Source organism: Mobula hypostoma, chromosome 9, assembly GCF_963921235.1.
Source record: "Mobula hypostoma chromosome 9, sMobHyp1.1, whole genome shotgun sequence".
Lineage (NCBI taxonomy): Eukaryota > Metazoa > Chordata > Chondrichthyes > Myliobatiformes > Myliobatidae > Mobula > Mobula hypostoma.
In genome coordinates, this window is record NC_086105.1 from 128,842,079 (window position 1) to 128,860,165 (window position 18,087).

The 18,087-nt window shown below is 38.2% G+C and overlaps 1 protein-coding gene across 5 annotated transcripts in view; it reads right to left on the reverse strand.

The window, feature by feature from the left end:
* Nucleotides 1-2,452: 2,452 nt before the first annotated feature.
* dcun1d3 (defective in cullin neddylation 1 domain containing 3) overlaps nucleotides 2,453-18,087 on the reverse strand; it is a 44,656-nt gene continuing 29,021 nt past the window's right edge. For 3 of the 5 annotated variants that reach the window (XM_063059110.1, XM_063059107.1, XM_063059109.1), the window contains 3 exons: nucleotides 15,166-15,229; nucleotides 7,565-8,094; nucleotides 2,453-4,885 (listed from right to left, as the gene is read on the reverse strand). In XM_063059110.1, the coding sequence (XP_062915180.1) occupies nucleotides 4,369-4,885; nucleotides 7,565-8,001 (954 nt within the window). In that variant the 5' untranslated portion in view covers nucleotides 8,002-8,094; nucleotides 15,166-15,229 and the 3' untranslated portion in view covers nucleotides 2,453-4,368. The remainder of the gene's footprint in view (nucleotides 4,886-7,564; nucleotides 8,095-15,165; nucleotides 15,230-18,087) is intronic. The other 2 variants (XM_063059111.1, XM_063059108.1) reach the window with 1 other exon arrangement.

An 18,087-nucleotide genomic window follows, 5' to 3' on the forward strand; every position in this document is an offset into this window, starting at 1 on the left:
ATTCAGTTCTTTATTCATACAGCTTCACTAGTGTCAAAGTATCTGCATTATCAATGGAATTAATCAGGCCCTACTGGTGCTTCTGATTTCTGCTTGAGCTATCTTTCAGCAGGTTGATTGGAGTAGGCAGTTTAAATGGTTTGGCACATACTAGATGAACTAAAGGGCCTGTTTCTGCTGTACTTTTCTACGATTCTATGAAATGTTCAACTGCATTAATTGGCTCATAGATGAGTGTCTTTGCAGGGATGTTAGTACCCGAGGTCAGAGACAACTGCAACCTGATCAATATTAAGGTCTTTAAAAATTTGCCATCCCGTCCCAGATGATTTAATTCAAATATACTAAATAGTTAACTAAAATGTTGATTGTTCATCTCTTATTTAGATACAGAAACAAATGCCATAGAGAAAGGCCTTTACCAAGCCACAGCTGCCTGGTAATTAAGGTTGGCATTTAGGTGCCACACTGCTATTAAATGTGAAAATTTAACAAAAAGGAGGGACACCGGAAACTTAAAAATTGGCATAAAGGCAGAAGAATAAATCTTAATCCAGAAATTCTTGAACAGTTTGGGTTAAGCTAAGTAGAAAAGGTAGGAAACACTGCAGGGAATAGTTATGAAACAATAATCGGTGTTGAACTGAATTTTAAAAAATTAAGAATAAAGAAATAAGGATAAAATTACAATCCTTGGGTATCTTAATTTTCATAGATATTGTCCAATTCAAAGGGACAAAAACAGTTTGGAGGAGTAACTTCACAGATTACACAGCAGCCTTTTTCTTGGAAAACAAGTAGCTTTGAAGAATTATCAAAGGACCAAACCAGCCTGTGGAGGTAGTGTTAAATAGTGAACTATGCTCTGGGAAGTGATCCAAATATGAAGTTTATAACCACAGTAGTTTTAGAAGTTAAAGTTCAAGATTCTGCTTTCAATGTTAATAAAACAAATTACACAAACCAGCCTGCAGAGTTAGATTGGAAATTTTAAAGCTAATTTCCAATGTTGCTAAAATAATTAGTATCAGAGTAAACTAACAGGAAATAATGAATTATTACAAATATACAAAATGGAACAGATTAATAAAATTAATTAATCCATATTCAAGGCAAGAGATTCTGATGATATATAGACCTACATAGTGTTTTAAGACATGGAAGTAGAGATGTGGATGTAAAGTTTATTTAGCCGTTACCCAATGGTAGTATTTTCTGGAACAGTACCCTCAGGAAGTAGAAGATACCAAAACACCACCACCTATTCAAGGAGAGAGAAATCAAAAACAGGGAAACAAATGCTAGTTTGCCTGACGTCAAAGAAGTAGTATTAGGAAGTAGTAACATGCCTATTAGGAAATCATATGTCAGAAAAGGGAATTTTTTTTTGAAAAACAGATTCTTGTTTCCAAGATATAATAGCAAGAGGGAACCAATGGATTACATAGACAATTTGAATTTACAGAAAGACATTCAATAAATTTACTAGACAAGACATTATACAAGACAGACTCATGAATCTGTTTCTTTTAAAAGGAACAGACAGGTTATTTTTGGAATGGTAGAGTGTAACCAGTGAATTACTGTTTGCTTTTTTAAAAAAAAAACTTACAATCAACATCTAAATCTTCAATAAAAGGATTTGTTAAAAATCCAAAGTCAGATGGTGAAGTAATGGACAGGTATATAAAGGGGCCATAACAGGCTATGGTCATCTTAAGGAAATGAGAGGTACATTAATGAAATAACGTGAAATATCTACCTAGTGAAAAAAAATCAGCACGATTTACAAAATGAGGCAAGTGACTAACAAATGCTGTTATTCACAGTGATCACAGGATACAGAAATAATGAAGATAACATGAAGTATGTTAGTTTTATGGAAAAGGAATTGGAAGATAAATGTAAAAAAAAAGTGTGCAGTAATTTTAAGGAGCTTTAGCAAGGCATAACTTGGAATAGAGTGTTCTGGTTTTCCTCATCCATTGAAAGTGGTGTAAAGACAATTCTGGTGATAAAGAGGACTTCTCTAGCAGGAATTTGAACAGAATGAGATTACATTATCTGAAATTTATAAGAATACAAATTAATCATTAAGAGAAGTTCTTAAAATAACTTAAAACTTAATTCAGTTTATGTAATATTTAGAATCTGATCATAAAAGCAGAGCCAACAGGAAACAACTTCATTTGGAGGATGATGAATCTCTGGAATTCTTTTCTAAGACACTGAAAATCAAGAGATTTTTTTATGCTAAAAAAAAATGTAACACGAATGGAAAATAATTTTGACATAGAAATTCACTTAGGATCTTATAGAATGGCAGATTTCATGGGTCCTGTGGCACCCAAGCTCCTATTTCTTAAGTTATGATAAAGCAGTTATAAAATTGTTTTTTTTTTAAGTTAAAATTGAAGAAAGGGAAGTTATTGATGATTGAAGTTACTAAGAATGCAATCGACTCTTTTAATTGGAAAATAATCAGTACGTAAAACATACAAAGCATTTCAACTTTAAATAAATCCATTATTTATACAATATTTGAATACATAAAATGTACAATTGATGGTAACAGAACAGTGTATTGTAGAAGCACACCATTAGCAAAATGTTGTTCATTTCAGTAAGTTATCTATAAGTGATGTAAAGTGAGTAGATTTCAGAAATGGAAAAAACAAAAAGTCTTAAGTATGTTAACACAACTAAACAAATCAACAAGACTCACAACAATCCCACAGACCACAGAATTGCAGCCCAGAGTGAAAGCACCAAAACGTATTCTATAAAATATACATGTAGCACAAGCTAAATGCACAGATTATATAATCAGAATTTTAAGAAGTCAATTTGTATTCCTGCCACAGAAAATTCAGGTTTGTTGGTTTTGTGTAAAATCCAAGGTAGGAAGAACTGGTTATCCAAAAGGACAGTACAGACAAGATCCAAAGTCCTGCAGGAACTTGGAAGGAGAGGAAATTCTAAGTGGAAACCAGTCCTCTGATGTATTTGTAAAAATCAGTAAGATATACTTGACAGATGTAACACACCAAACAAAAGGTGAGAGAATGCAACTGACATGTTAGGACACAAGTACACTTGCCACATGTCACTCAGTAACTATAAATGTCTCTTGTAACAAAAATACATTAAAGTGGACAGTTCACAAAAAGTGAATGGACTCAATGGTTTTAAAAAAAACTCTTTAGATTAAATAGAAACCTGTAGTTCAGTAATAAATTCAAGAAAATAAATCGCATTTCAGCTGATTTTAGTTAAGGCAACAGTATTTGCAGGACTGAACCCACCTCTGTAAGTCCTGCTGCCTATTGCTTCTTGAATATTCCATGCTAAACCTGTGCCAAGACTCTGAAAATAGTGCAATGAGCTTTGAGAGCAAACCACCTTGACACATTGGGGTTAACAATGCTGTTCCCTCCAGTACGATGTTAAGGCAGCCATAGATTTGATTTTATTCGAAAGGTTGGTCTTTGAACTCACTAGTAATTGAGGCAAGCCAATGGGGTCATTATGGTACCTGCAAGTGCAATGGTCATTAATGCACATTCTGAGGCCCCAAACAGAACCAGTACTAGTGAATATCATCACTCCTCATATGCGTAGCACTATCTAAATTGAAACAACTGATTCTAAGCCTAATAAGCTGAAACACATCAATGTTTTTTTTAAATCGACAACCAGATCACTTTATCAGGGGCAGGGGGGGAAGGAGGGGGAGGGGTGGGGAGGAGTTAAAATAATCCATATGTTTATTAGGTGTACACACAGAAACAGACTTCACAGAGATGAGTCCACACATGAAAGCAAACCTTGGAACCTTGCACCATGTACAAGAGTACAGTGCTAACACACTACCAGCTAGACAAACTGAAAGAGTACAGTGCCTCTTCAACTGACAAGAGTCTAGCACTTTGAATATAGCAACGCTTCTCCAATCGTCCATCAGTAAACTGGTAAATGGTTAATACTGACTCATATCTTATATTATTTTCACTGCAACAAGCAGCATTACACACAGCAGTCTCTTACTCATTCAATTTGCAGAAGTGAGCTCTGGCACTATTCAGCATTTTAAACCAAGGATTCCATAAGCAAAGAAAACTCTGCAATAACGATGTCAGACTACTTCATAATAGTAGTATTCAAAGGCTGAAACTGATGCTGCTTTTATTAGGGCAACTAGTGAATTACTGCATACTTTTGTGAACAAGCATTTTTAAAAAAGTTATTACCCAATTGCTTAAAAAGTGCCTATAAATTATTACAGCATCTTGGAGCCCTTTCAGCAACAAGGCAATTGAGGGTGATGAGGAGCAGTAAACTACACAGATCATGTTCAGTTATTGCTCACTAATTATCTGTAACGCGGTAGTCTGTAGAAGTTTGTCCTGACATTTCCACATTTGTAGCCTCTGGAACTAAACGCAACTTTTCTTCAGCCAGATCCTCTTTTCTTCTTCTTTCCATTTCCCACTCTACAAAAGTGTCAAATAGGCTTGGCCAAGCTTCATCTTCGCTGTAGTTTGTTAGATCGGGACCTATCACCTGAATAAAATTTAAGAACATATTCCACGTGTCTCGAGAGATTCCCTTTATTCCAGGCGGGTTCTCAGTTAAGAAGCTCAGCCACTGGTCCAATATGAAAGGTACGTTCTGTGTGAACACCAGTTTCCAGAGGGCAACGGCTATTTCCCTCCGTAGTGATCGCTGGCCTTCCTCAGAGTCTAGTCCAAATTGAAATGTAAACCGATACAAATCTTTGAACTTGTCCTCAACTTTGGCTTCATTCATAAGGCTTGGGAATCTGGCACGGATCCCTTCAATACTGTCTGCATTTAATGCTTTACATCCATCAACAAATTCTTTCCTATAGGGGCCAGATCAAAAGAAAATAAACAGTTAGAGTCACATTAGCAGACACCACACAAAGCAATGTTTTCAAGATAATCTTTAGATAAGTCAACAATACACTTCTACTATATAAGCAAGCTCCTTATTTTATACATTACTAAGTAATAAACTGATAAAATCACATCAGAGAACCTTACCCAGTAAACATAGATATTTCATCAGCCAAATTCTTGTAATAAAACAACAATTTACAATTAAAGTACGTGTTTAGTATTGAACACACTCCAGTTGATATACGACCAATGACTTTCCAATGGACTCAATTATAAAGTAAGTAAATCTCAAGTTTTGTATCAATTACAACTCATACAGACTAGTCTACATTACTTTTTCTCCCCGAGAACTTCTATGGTTTCCACTTTTATGTCAAAATTATCAAAATAAATCATTTGGTAAACTATTAAGCATTCCTACCAATAAGGTATGAGTTTGCATGTTCTGTCTGTGATGAGGTGAGTCCCCACACTCCACCTCTCTACGATGTACGGCTGGTAGTTTCACTAACAATTATAAATTATTCCTGGGTAGGTGGGTAGAAGGAAAATCGGTGGGGTGGGGGGGGGAAATCAATGCATGTTTATGAGAGAATAGATTACATGAAAACAGGTGCAAGAATGGAACTGATGGGATTGTTCTGAGAGTAAACTAACTCAATGGGCCGAATGGTCTCATTTACATAACTTGGAAACAACCTTCCAAAGTCCTGTTTAGGAACTGCTCCTACGAGTGTAAAATTAAACAGAAACATTCATAAGAAAGAACAACCAGGAAATTATAGCCTTAAAATCTTGTGTCAGGAAATGACTAGTTTATAATTAAGGCCAGAGTGGCTAGACACTAAAAATGTTTAGCCAATCAGAGAAAGCTGACATGAAATTGTTAACTGTAGATAATTTCTGAATCAGACTGAATCACTGTCAGGGATGACTGAAGTAGGAGACTGTCGTGTGGCCTAAGACTTATACTTGTGAGGACTTTGAGAAGGATAAAGTCACCAACAGATATTAGTTAAACTGAAGTTCACAATATTTATTACAAATTAATGACCAGCAGCCAGAATCAAGACAGTAGAGGAACTGGATAAGCGGCTTTCAATCATCCAATGTGAACTTGCTGGTTAACTCCTGTAGGAAATTATTAATTTAGAATTTTAGACAACAGCAGTACCATTGAGTATTTGCCACTTGAAGGTCTAGACAGCCTAAGATTCACAGTACAGACCTGGATTTAAGGAAACTTCAATGAATTATTGAAGAATCTTGTGAGTAACTGAAAGCTCAAAGTAACCAAGTCTGGCCCTTTAGAGTAGAAAATGTTTTTTTTTAATTATTCATCACCTAAATTTTATTTACTGTTACTACACAAGAATGTTACAAAATTTATTAGAAGATTATGCCAGATAAAACCATATTGGGCATCATTATTTCAAATGTAGTAGCTTCAATTTTGGGTAGCAAGGAGGATCCACGTGCAATGGTAGAACCATGAACAGAGAGCAAAGCAGAGTAAAGAAAGGAAGTGGCTGAATTCCTACTGTTTACACTTTTGACTTTATTGTCTCAACTTACCTGTCATTTTTCACAATTATTTCTTCCTAAATTCTCATTGTCAAAAAATGTAAAAGTAGATGGAGCACCAAAACACTGTTACCTCACATTGCCTTTTCAAATGATCTAGTGTTACTCCTTCTGCAGATATTATCGATCATTCTGAAGAATAGTCCAGCACAGAAGCAGGCCTTTCAGCCCACGATGCCTGTGCTTAATATGAAGCCAAATTAAACCAAATACCTTCTGTCTGTAAATGTTCTATCTCCTTCTATCCCCTGCACAATCACCTGTCTATATAAAAACTTCTTAGATGGCTTTATTGCACCTGTTACACCACTACTCCTGGCAGTCCATTCCAGGCACCTACCATTCTCTATATACAGTATAACAAAAACCTTGTCTTGTACATCTCCTTTAAACTTCCCTCTTCCTCGATGTCCAAAGCTGAACTTATTTGAACATAGAGATGACCCAGACTCTCCCAACCTGCCTGAGCTCAACTTGGTTGCTACCTTCAGAAAATTCATAGAAACAATGCAGTGGGGTGTGGCTCTCCATTTCATGACTGCATGTACTCGGAATTTGGAAAATTGCATGACTGGCATCTGTTTACAAATGCATATTCCACACTGTTTTTCAAATGCTGGGATTCAAATGTAATAATTCAAATGTTCACAATTTCCCAGATTTAAGAGTAAGGGATTGGGGAAAAGAAACTGGAACCCTATCAATAATATTTTATTCCATTTTCATCCAAACAACTTCAAGGCAATGATTTGTCATTATGGAACTTTTAGCAAACACATGGCAAATATCCCAAGGCTATAATTCACAAGATTTCAAGTATGAAAAATAAATTACTTTACTATTTGCTTTGGTATCTTTGCTCAGCACCTGTTCAATCTTTTCAGCAGGATGGAACCTTACCGTTACTCTCATTTAGAACTGAACCAGTATAATTATCTTGTTATTTGATAAACTGAGGTAAACATCAAGGAATTATAGCATTTGCTCTCAATATCACCAGTGTTGATACAACCTTAAAATATTTTTGAAATAATTTTCAGATTTTATTCTGAGCTTACCTGGTAAACTTGCACATAGTCGCTGCTTGAAATTTCCACGCTAACAACAATACTATGAACTCAGTAGGATCCACAGAAAGGTCATTGCAAAACCACTCCATGCCTTCCTCTAAAATGGCATCCTCATGTGCATCTTTATACTTGCTAAACAATTCTTCAGCTCTCTTTAGTGAGAACTCATCACGATGTGAAAAGGATTCTTCTTTTTTACTGTCTCCAGAGTGAGCAAGTTGGGGCTGGGTCGATTCCAAAACAACATCAGTTTTCTTTGTTCCATTGGCAAGGATATCTCCAGAAGCTTTTGCACACATTGAGTTAATTTCTTCACCAGAGACAGCAGATTTCTTAATGTGGGATTTGCTACCAGATTCTTTATCTCCAGTTTTACTGCCCAGTGAGGAAGGAGGATTTTTACACTTGGTGACACACTGGCCCATGTTTCTTAACTGCAGCTCTAAAGCAGTCCCCTTCCAGTCACGCTCCCTCTCTGTGCCCGTTGCTCCATACACTTCAACTCTCCATCATGAATACTGTTTTAAAAACAAAATCATAACATTTCATTGATAATTTCACCGCTACACCAATGCAATATTTAATTTATTAAAATCTCTGAAATAAATTATAAGCTGGATACTATTGTTAAAAAATATTAAGGCCTAATTACTGGAATTTATCTTTAGACTCAATCCATGACTCCCATAGTTAATATTTTGCATTCAGAAACAATTCCAAATCATAAATAGTCAATTTAAAAAAATTGCTATATAAACAAAGTCTTTCTCAAACACGAGAAAATCTGCAGATGCTAGAAACCCGAGCAACACACACAAAATGCTGGAGGAACCCGGCAGGCCAGGCACCGTCCAGGAAAAAAGCACAGTCGACGCTTCAGGCTGAAACCTTCAGATCATTCAATTACAACATACACGTCAGCAGACTTTATACAAATAGTAACTACATCTTGATTGTGAAGTGAAAAAGAGTATACTTGCTTCATTTTATTCTTTGATAAAATGCCTCTATTTATAAATTGCAGAACCTTCTCAACAAGTAATAGAATATCAACTAGTATATTGTTAACTACCAGTTAGGAATCAGTTACTTTACATGAAAGAGCTAATATGGTGGCTATTTTTCTGCTTTCAGCATAATGACAACAGAAGTTTTCACATCAATATGATAGAATCTGTTAAGTTTTGAACAGAGTAGGTCAGATACCAAACTAGCTACGAACTGTGGACACCCAACCGTCTTTGCCATGATTTTGCTACCACCCACCTATACTAATGGTAATTATAGTAGCCAATTAACCTCGTGCCTTTGGAATATGAGAGGTAACCAGATCACCCGGTAGAAATCTATATTGTGTCAAGGAAAACTTAGATTTGTTCAGATTAACGTAAAAGGACAACAGAGAATGCAGAGATCACAACTCTCCACCACCCCAATTTCCTTTCTCTCCTGCAAAAAAGTACAATCAAATCTCTCTCATCTACTCTAACAAGTGCAAAGAGCTCACAGTCTTCTTTGTAAAGATCATTTACTTCTGCATGCAACAATTTTCTGAGTAAATCAGACTGATTGAACACTGGCAAACTGGGTAAAAATTAAACTCATTCAGAAGGACACTAGGAGGAGGATCTTGCACTATATTTTTGGGTGAGGTTTATAAATTTTTGGGAATTGGGCACAATTGTTTTTGATGACTCTCTCAAATTCCTAAAACAGAATCAGAGAGCTAGAAAATCCTGGTTTCTCTCTGGAAAGGAGATATGAGTAATCAGATTAAAGTAAAACACATGATGCAAGGGAGCCTCGAGAAATGAAAAAGCACATCTATTAGTTGCAATGCTGAAGATTTGTGCTTTGAACTAATTATATCTCTAGCCCAGTACAGTATACCATGCAATTACTTAGTAATCTGTATTGTTGTTCAGCTATGCCCCAAAAACACGATTAAATCAATCCACCCAGTTACTGTCCCGTAAGTCTGCATTCAATCACCAAAATGTCAGTGGCAGAATTATTACATGCTACTTACTGACCAAGAATTTTCCCAGTGTTGTCCAGTTTGGATCAGCACAACTTCTTCATAACTTTGTTTCAAATAAATGAGTAAAATTCCAATGGAAACAATGACTCCCTTAAGCTTAAATCAATGTTTGATTTGTTTAGCAAACAAGGGACATTTTGTAAACTTTGAAGCTGATAGAAATCAGATGGAGACCTATGTACTTGCTGGAGTTTTATCTAAAACAAAAGGAAGATAATTGCATTTCTAAAGAACAATCATTTCACCCAAGGTAGAGTTCCTCAGGATTGTGATATACAATGAACCATATTCAGCAAATTATCAGATCAGAAATCAGATGTTAGACCTTAAGATATAGGAACAGAATTAGGGTATTTGGTCCATCAAATCCACTCCATTTAATCATGGCTGATCTATTTTTTCCCCTCTTCAGCCCCACTCCCCGGCCTTCTCTCTGTCACCTTTGATGCCGTGTCCATTCAAGGACCTATCAATCTCTGCCTTAAATACACCCAACGACCTGGCCTCCACAGCTGCATGTGGCAACAAATTCCACAAATTCACCACCAACTGGCTGAAGAAATTTCTCCATATCTGTTTTAAATGGTCGTCCCTTGATCTTCAGGCTGAACCTGCTTGTCCTAGATTCCCCCACCATGGGAAACATCTTTTCCACATCCACTCTGTCTAGGCCTTTCAGCATTTGAAAGGTCTCAGTGAGGCCATTTGAAAGGCCTCATCCTTCTAAATTCCAGTGAGTACAGGCCCAGAGCTATCAAACATTCCTCATATGATGCAAACAACAGGAATTCTGCAGATGCTGGAAATTCAAGCAACACACATAAAAGTTGCTGGTGAACGCAGCAGGCCAGGCAGCATCTCTAGGAAGAGGTGCAGTCGACGTTTCAGGCCAAGACCCTTTGTCAGGACGAAGGGTCTTGGCCTGAAACGTCGACTGCACCTCTTCCTAGAGATGCTGCCTGGCCTGCTGTGTTCACCAGCAACTTTTATGTGTATTCCTCATATGATAACACTTTCATTCCTGGAATCATCAATGTGAACCTCCTCTGAACCCTCTCCAATGCCAGCATATCTTTTCTTAGAGAACCCAAAGCTGTTCACAATACTCAAGGTGAGGTCTCACCAATGCCTTATAAAGCCTCAGCATTACATCCCTGCTCTTGTATTCTAGACTGCTTGAAATGAATACTAACATTGCTTTTGCCTTCCTGACCACAAACACTACCTGCAAATTAACCTTTAGGGTGTTCTGCACAAGGGCTCCCAAGTCCCTTTGCATCTCAGATTTTTGGATTTTTGCCCCATGTGGAAAATAGTCTGCATGTTTATTCCTACTTCCAAAGTATTTCACTTGGCACTTTCCTGCCCATTCTCCCGATCGGTCTTAAGTCCTTCTGCAGCCTGTTTCCTCAACACTACCTATCGCTCCACCAATCCTCATATCATCTGCAAACTTGGCAATAACGCCACCTCATCATCAAAATCACTGATATAAAGCATGAAAAGCAATCCCAACACCGACCCCTGCAAAACACCACTAGTCACTGGCAGTCAATGAGAAAAGGATCCTTTTATTTCCACTCACTGCCTCCTACCAATCAGCCAATGCTCTAACCATGCCAGTAACTTTCCTTTAATACCATGGGCTCTTAACTTTGGTAAACAGCCTCACGTGTGGCACCTTGTCAAAGGCCTTCTGAAGGTCCAAATATACAACATCCACTACATCCCCTTTATCTATCCTACTTGCAATCTCCTCAAAGAATTCCAACAGGTTCATCAGGCAAGACTTCCCTTAAGGTAACCATGCTGACTTTGTCTCACCTTGCCCCATGTCACTAGGTACTCAAAAACCTCACCCTTAACAATTAACCCAACATCTTCCCAACCACTGACATCAAGCTAACTAGCCTATAATTTCCATTCTGCTGCCTTCCTCCTTCCTTAAAGAGTAGAGTGACATTTGAAATTTTCCAGTCCTCTGGTACAATGCAAGGGGCCAATGATTTGTGGAGGTTCATTACTAATGCCTCCACAATCTCTACCGCCACCTCTTTCAGAAACCTAAGGTGACTTATGTAACCTTAGGTCATTCAGCCTTTTGAGCACCTTCTCCCTTGTAATAGTAACTGCACTCACTTCTCTTCCCTCACACCCTCACAGTCTTCCACAGTGAAGACTAATGCAAAATACCATTGAGTTCATCTGCCAGCTCCTCCACCCCCATTATTATTTCTCTGGCCTCATTTATAACAGTCCTATGTCCATCCTCATCTCTCATTTTTTTTTAAAACACATACTTGAAAAAGCTTTTACTATCCACTTTGATAATCTTTGCTAGCTTGCTTTCACATTTAATCTTTTCCCTCGTATTGGAACTTTTAGTTGCTCTCTGTAGGTTTTTAAAAAAGGTTCCCAATCCTCTATCTTCCCACTATTTTTGGCTTTGTTGTATGCCCTCTCTTGCTTTTATATTTGCTTTGATTTTTCCTTGTCAGTCACGGCTATACCATTTTGCCATTTGAATATTTCTTTTTTTTTGGCATACATCTATCCTGCACCTTCCTCATTCCTTCCAGAAACTCACACCATTACTGCTCTGCTATCATCCCTGCCAGCATCTCCTTCCAATTTACTTTGGCCAACTCCCCTCTCATACCACTATAATTTCCCTTACTCCACTGAAATACAGTTATGTCAGACTTTACTTTCCCCTATCAAACTTCAAGTTGAACTCAATCATATTGTGATCACTGTCTCCTAAGGGTTCTTTTACCTTATGCTCCGTAATCGCCTCCGGATCATTACATAACACCCAATCCAGTATAGCTGATCCCCCAGTAGGCTCAACACAAACTCCTCTAAAAAACCATCTTGTAGGCATTCAACAAACTCTCTCTCGAGATCCATTACCAACCTGATTTTCCCCAATCGGCTTGCATTTTAAAATCTCCCACGATTATCCCAACATTGCCCTTTTGACATGCCTTTTCTATTTCTCATTGTAATCTGTGGTCCACATCCCAGCTACTGTTAGGAGGTCTGTATATAACTTCCATATGGGTCCTTTGACCCTTGCAATTTCTTAACTCAATCCTATGTCACATCTTTCTACTGATTTGATGCCATTCTTTATCAGCACAGCCATGCCACCCCCTCTGCCTACCGTCCTATCCCTCCGATACAACATGTAACCTTGGACATTTAGCTCCCAACTACAACCATCCTTCAGCCACAACTCTGTGATGGTCACAACATCATAGTTGACCACCTGTAATCGTGCAACAGGATTATCCACCTTATTTCTTATACTCCATGCATTGAGGTATCACACTTTGAGTACCGTATTTGCAATCCTTTCTTGATTCTGCATCCCTAGTGCACTGATACTCAACCTGCTGGCTGCAATTTTGTCCTATCAACAGCCTGCCATTCCTGACAATCTAATTGCACACTGCTTTTTACCATCCGTCCTATCCTGAGTCCCCTCATGCTGGTTCCCATGTGCCACATCCACACCCCCCCCCCACCAAATTACTTTAAATCCACTCCATCAGCTCTAACAAACCTGCCCGTGAGAATATCAGTCCCCCCTCAGGTTCAGGCTGTCACTTTTGTACAGGTCATAGCTCCCCCAGAAGAGATTCCAATGATCCAAGAACCTGAAGCACTGCCCCCGCCCCAGTTTCTTAGTCACGCATTTATCTGCCAAATTATTCTGCTTCTGCTCTCATTGGCACGTGGCACAGTTAGCAATTCAGAAATTACTACCCTGAAAGTCCTGCTCCCAGCTTTCTGCCTAGCTCTCTAAACTCTCTCCTCAGGACCTCTTTGTCTTTCCTGCCTATGTCATTGGTACCAATATGTACCAAGACACCTGGCTGCTCTCCATCCCCCTCTACAATGCTGTGGACATGATCCGAGACATCCCTGACCCTGGCAACTGGGAGGCAACATACCAGCTGGGTGTCCTGTTCACATCCACAGAGTCTCCTGTCTCTCTGATGATTGAGTCCCCTATCAATACCACTCCCCTCTTCCCCCTCTTAACCCTTCTGCACCACAGACCCATGCTCAGTGCCAGTAACGCTGTGTCTGTGGCATTCACCTGGGAGGTCATCTCCCACAATAGTATCCAAAACGATATACTTATTATTGAGGGGAATGGTCACAGGGGTGCTCTGCGCTAACTGCCTATTCAAACTTCCACTACTCCACACTGTCACTCAGCTGCTCACCTCCTGCAACTTATGGGTGACTACTTTCCTGTAACTCCAATCAATTACCTCACTTTCCCGTACAAGCCAATCCTGCACAATCACGTCCTATGATTGCTTAATGTTTATTTCTCTCCGTAGTTCACCAGTAATGAGGCCATCAGTTGTTATCCGATTTATAGAGAAATCTTGGGGGTTCGTAGCTCTCTGAAAGTGGCCATGTAGGTAGTTAGGATGGTGGCCATGTAGGTAGTTAGAGACGACATTTGGCATGTTTGCCTTCACTGATCAGGTCACTGAGTATAAGATTAAGGAAGTCTTGTTGCAACTATGTACAAAATCTTTGGTTGAGCCACACTTGGAGTATTGTGTGCAATTTTGGTTACCCCATTACAGGCTTTGGAAAGGGTACCAAAGGTGTTTACTAGGATGCTGCCTGGATTAGAGGATATGAGTTATTAAGGAGAGGTTGGACAAACCTGAGTCACTTTCTCTGGAGTGTCAGAAGCTGAGGAGATACCCGATGGAAGTTTATTACTAGAGGCATAGATAGTGTAAACAATCTTCTTCCCAGGGTAGAAATGTCACAAATAAGAGGACATGCATTTGACAGGAGGAAACAAGATGTGAGAGGCAAGTTTTTTTTTTAAAAAAAAGAGCAAGGTAGATGCCTGGAATACTCTTCCAGGGATAGTGCTGGAAGCAGTTATGATAGTGGCATGCAAGGCCTTTAAACAAACATATGAATGTGCAAAGATTGAAGGAATATGGTTCATGGCAGGCAAAAGAGATGTAGCTTAATTTGACATCATGTTCAAAATAGGCATTATGCGCTGAAGGGTCTGTTCCTATGCTGCAGTGTTCTACGCTGACAGGCAGATGGGACTGCCTTGCTGAGCAACACAGTCAGATCAGACCGAGTTGGCCCAACCTGTATAATTATTTCTAATTTTAATGCAATAGGCAATTGTTAGCATAGACAATTTTCATTTATAAAGTGCTGATCAAGAATTACAAATCATCAAAATGCCAGATATTAAATAGCACAATGAATGCTTTACCATTGGCATTGCATTCTGGAGCTTCACAAAAGGAGCTGCTGACCACTTGATAAATTTATAGAACTAACTGTTCAGTACTCAGTTGTTAGGAAATGTGTTAAAATTTTATTAATTTATAAATAGGGCCTGAAACCTTGTGATTCCTGTATAGCCTATCCACTATGATTTGAGTTACCTTTACTGATAGCACAGAATATTGTAAATTCCCTTTTTAAATCACCTTATAAACAGACATATAAACATGTCATAGGAACCCACACTTGTACTCACAGAAATAGGTGCAAGAATTATGGATGATCTGTAACATAATCAATTCATGTCAACACAGGTAATGCTGCAAAACAGAAGTGGAAATTATTTTCTTAATTAAGAGAATAACACGTTAAAAGTGATCACATGCTATATCAGTGCATCACTTAAAAAGAACTCAATTAGGTAATGTCCATGACATTCAAATTGGCAACACGTGACAAAGATAAATACATATACTAAATGCATATACTAAATGCATTCATCTGAAGAAATTACAGCTTTAATTGGGTCTGGTTGATATAGTTTCTCTACTTTTTACTCAGTGACTGACACAGTTTTGGCAATAGTATTCTTTGAAAGGGTCCCAATCTCTATTCTCATAATAAAAAGTTATATTTTAAGTTTTAAAATAAGGAGGTGCTCAGTTTTAATATACAGACAGAATCATGACTATTTCAGGATTTTCTTTACAAGCATTTGGACAAATACTTGAGTCATCTCTTCACTATTTATGATTGAACTATTAATAAATGCATAAAATTGAAAATCATGAAAACTAGGTGATTTTCCTAAGCACTCTTTTGCTCCACTACAATTCATTTGTCTTAACATTACTTTCAATGATATAACAGTACATTTTAAACCTTCATCTTTACATAATGTTCCCATAAATTATCACATGCTGTCCAATTTCTAATCATGTGCTGATTTTGCAAAGCAAAATATTAGACTGACTGTGAGAAACAGTTTGCATTTTTCCTTTTGGGTGCTCAACACAATTAAGAAACTAAACTAGAGGAGCTCAGATATGCACAGCAATGCCACTCATTATGAGTTTGTGTTGCACAAACCTCTCCTGGGACCTTGTACTGTACCTGTAAAAGCAGATCTTCATAATATGTTGTCTGCTTAACTTAAAGAGATTTGCCGGAACAGGGCTCAACTTAAGAAATCTGGAGCTGTTAGCCATTTCCTTGAGTAATATGCTTACCATATGTTGCAAATGTTGGATATTCTCTAATTGGCTTCTGATCCACTCTCTGCTGTCTGCTTATCACTAACTTCTCAATCTTTCCCTTGCTCCAACAGCTTAACAACTTCAAGCCCCACCAAAAGCCAACCTGAACACTCCCATCATGTTATTCCAGTAGAAGAACCTACTTCCAATTCCCCTCAATTCTTTAACCAACATTCAGGAGTTATAACACTTTCCAATAATCCCATCCTATCCTTTAAGTGCCAAAACCATGTAACAACTCTTCCTTGCAACTTCACAAGACCATACCCAAAACAGAGGTCATCTTAGTTTCCCATTGCCTGCTCCACAGTGCTCAAGAAATGCTTTTGATAGTGGCAGGACTATTCAGAAGTGTACAAATCTTTAGACGGCAAGAACAACTGAATTTTGCCATGTTGAGCCTCAACATGACCAAGTTCTTGGCCCAAGTACTGTACCAGCATCAGAGCAATGTACTCAAATAGATGGTGTGAAAGTTATTACTGCAGAGTTAAAGGTGACATTTTATGACAAAGCCGAGAGTTCATCATACCAATAGTCATAGCTGCAGTATTCTGGTGCTTAGATATTTTTTTATTGACAGCCAACAGCCCAAAGCATCACTTACGTACTACATTAAGTTCCTTCCTGTTAAATTTAGCATCAGATTTTGATTTGTCAAATTAGTTCCTCAAGTCAATTAAGAAACTATATTTGGCATTGAAAGAGCCTGGTGAGTTGCCAAAGTTGACATTTGGTATCAGATTTTCAGAACTGTAGCTACTTTCAGAGATGTAGGCCAAATGACAAGGGGAACAGAGGAATCTTTCCATTTGTTATACATCCTATTACAAACTTGTGACAATTAGAACAGATGCATTTGAAACTGTACCTAATCACTGTACCAAAAAAAACCCCAATGCAACAAGTTTCCTTGTTTGCCTATATCCCATCTTATGATTTTTTCCATTGTGAAGTATTACATTGTGGTGAAGGCAGACTACAGCTAAGACAGGGGGGTTTAAATTGTTTGAAGGGTGTGGACACTTACAAGTAAAACACAAAGAGATCACTCTGCCCTGCAGATCTATGCTAAATGAGATCCTCTTGCTCTTCTTCACTATTATATGAATCTCCTATTCTTTTCCCTTTCCTTCAAATATACTAAGGAACTCATGAATTATTCACCAATGTTTCCTGAGTATGATATGTTGGTACTGAAACATGTGGCGACAGTTGCAGGCTGTCTCCAGCATATCCTTCGATTGTGCCATTTCTTAATGCAAACAATTGCATTTCACTCAATGTTGTTTTGACGTACATGTAATAAATACACAAATCTGAATGCACACCCTGCCCCCTCCAACAATCCCAAATTCTACAAGCTGGGACCCGCCTGATTGGCTTGCCTCTAAATGTTACACTGTGCACCCCCACCCCCCCCCCGCACTCCCAACCTCAGATACAGCAACCAGCAGAAGGAGCTTAACTCCATTTAATCCAGCCAGCTCAGTAAATTTGTAATCAATTTCATTAGCAACATTAACTGTCTTTGGGGATTATTTATCAAATGACTTCATGGTTCCCACCCCACCCCCACCCAGACAACAGAACTTGGAAATGGAAGATCAAGCCACATTGCAGGAGATAACCCAAGACTGAAATACTTTGTAAACCCAGAGAACTAAAAATCTTTGTACCATGAGGGAGGTGGTACAGGAGCCTGAAGACCCATAGTCAATGCTTCAAAAACAGCTTCTTTTCCACAATCAGATTTCTGAACAGTCCATGAGCACTAACTCATTATTCTTTTATTTGTGCGCTATTTTTGAAATTTATTCAGATTCATTTATCTTTCACACTTACATTGAACAAACTGTGAAATGCGTCATTTGCTGTAACAACCAACACAACCCAAGGAAATGCTGAGGGACTAACGTCTT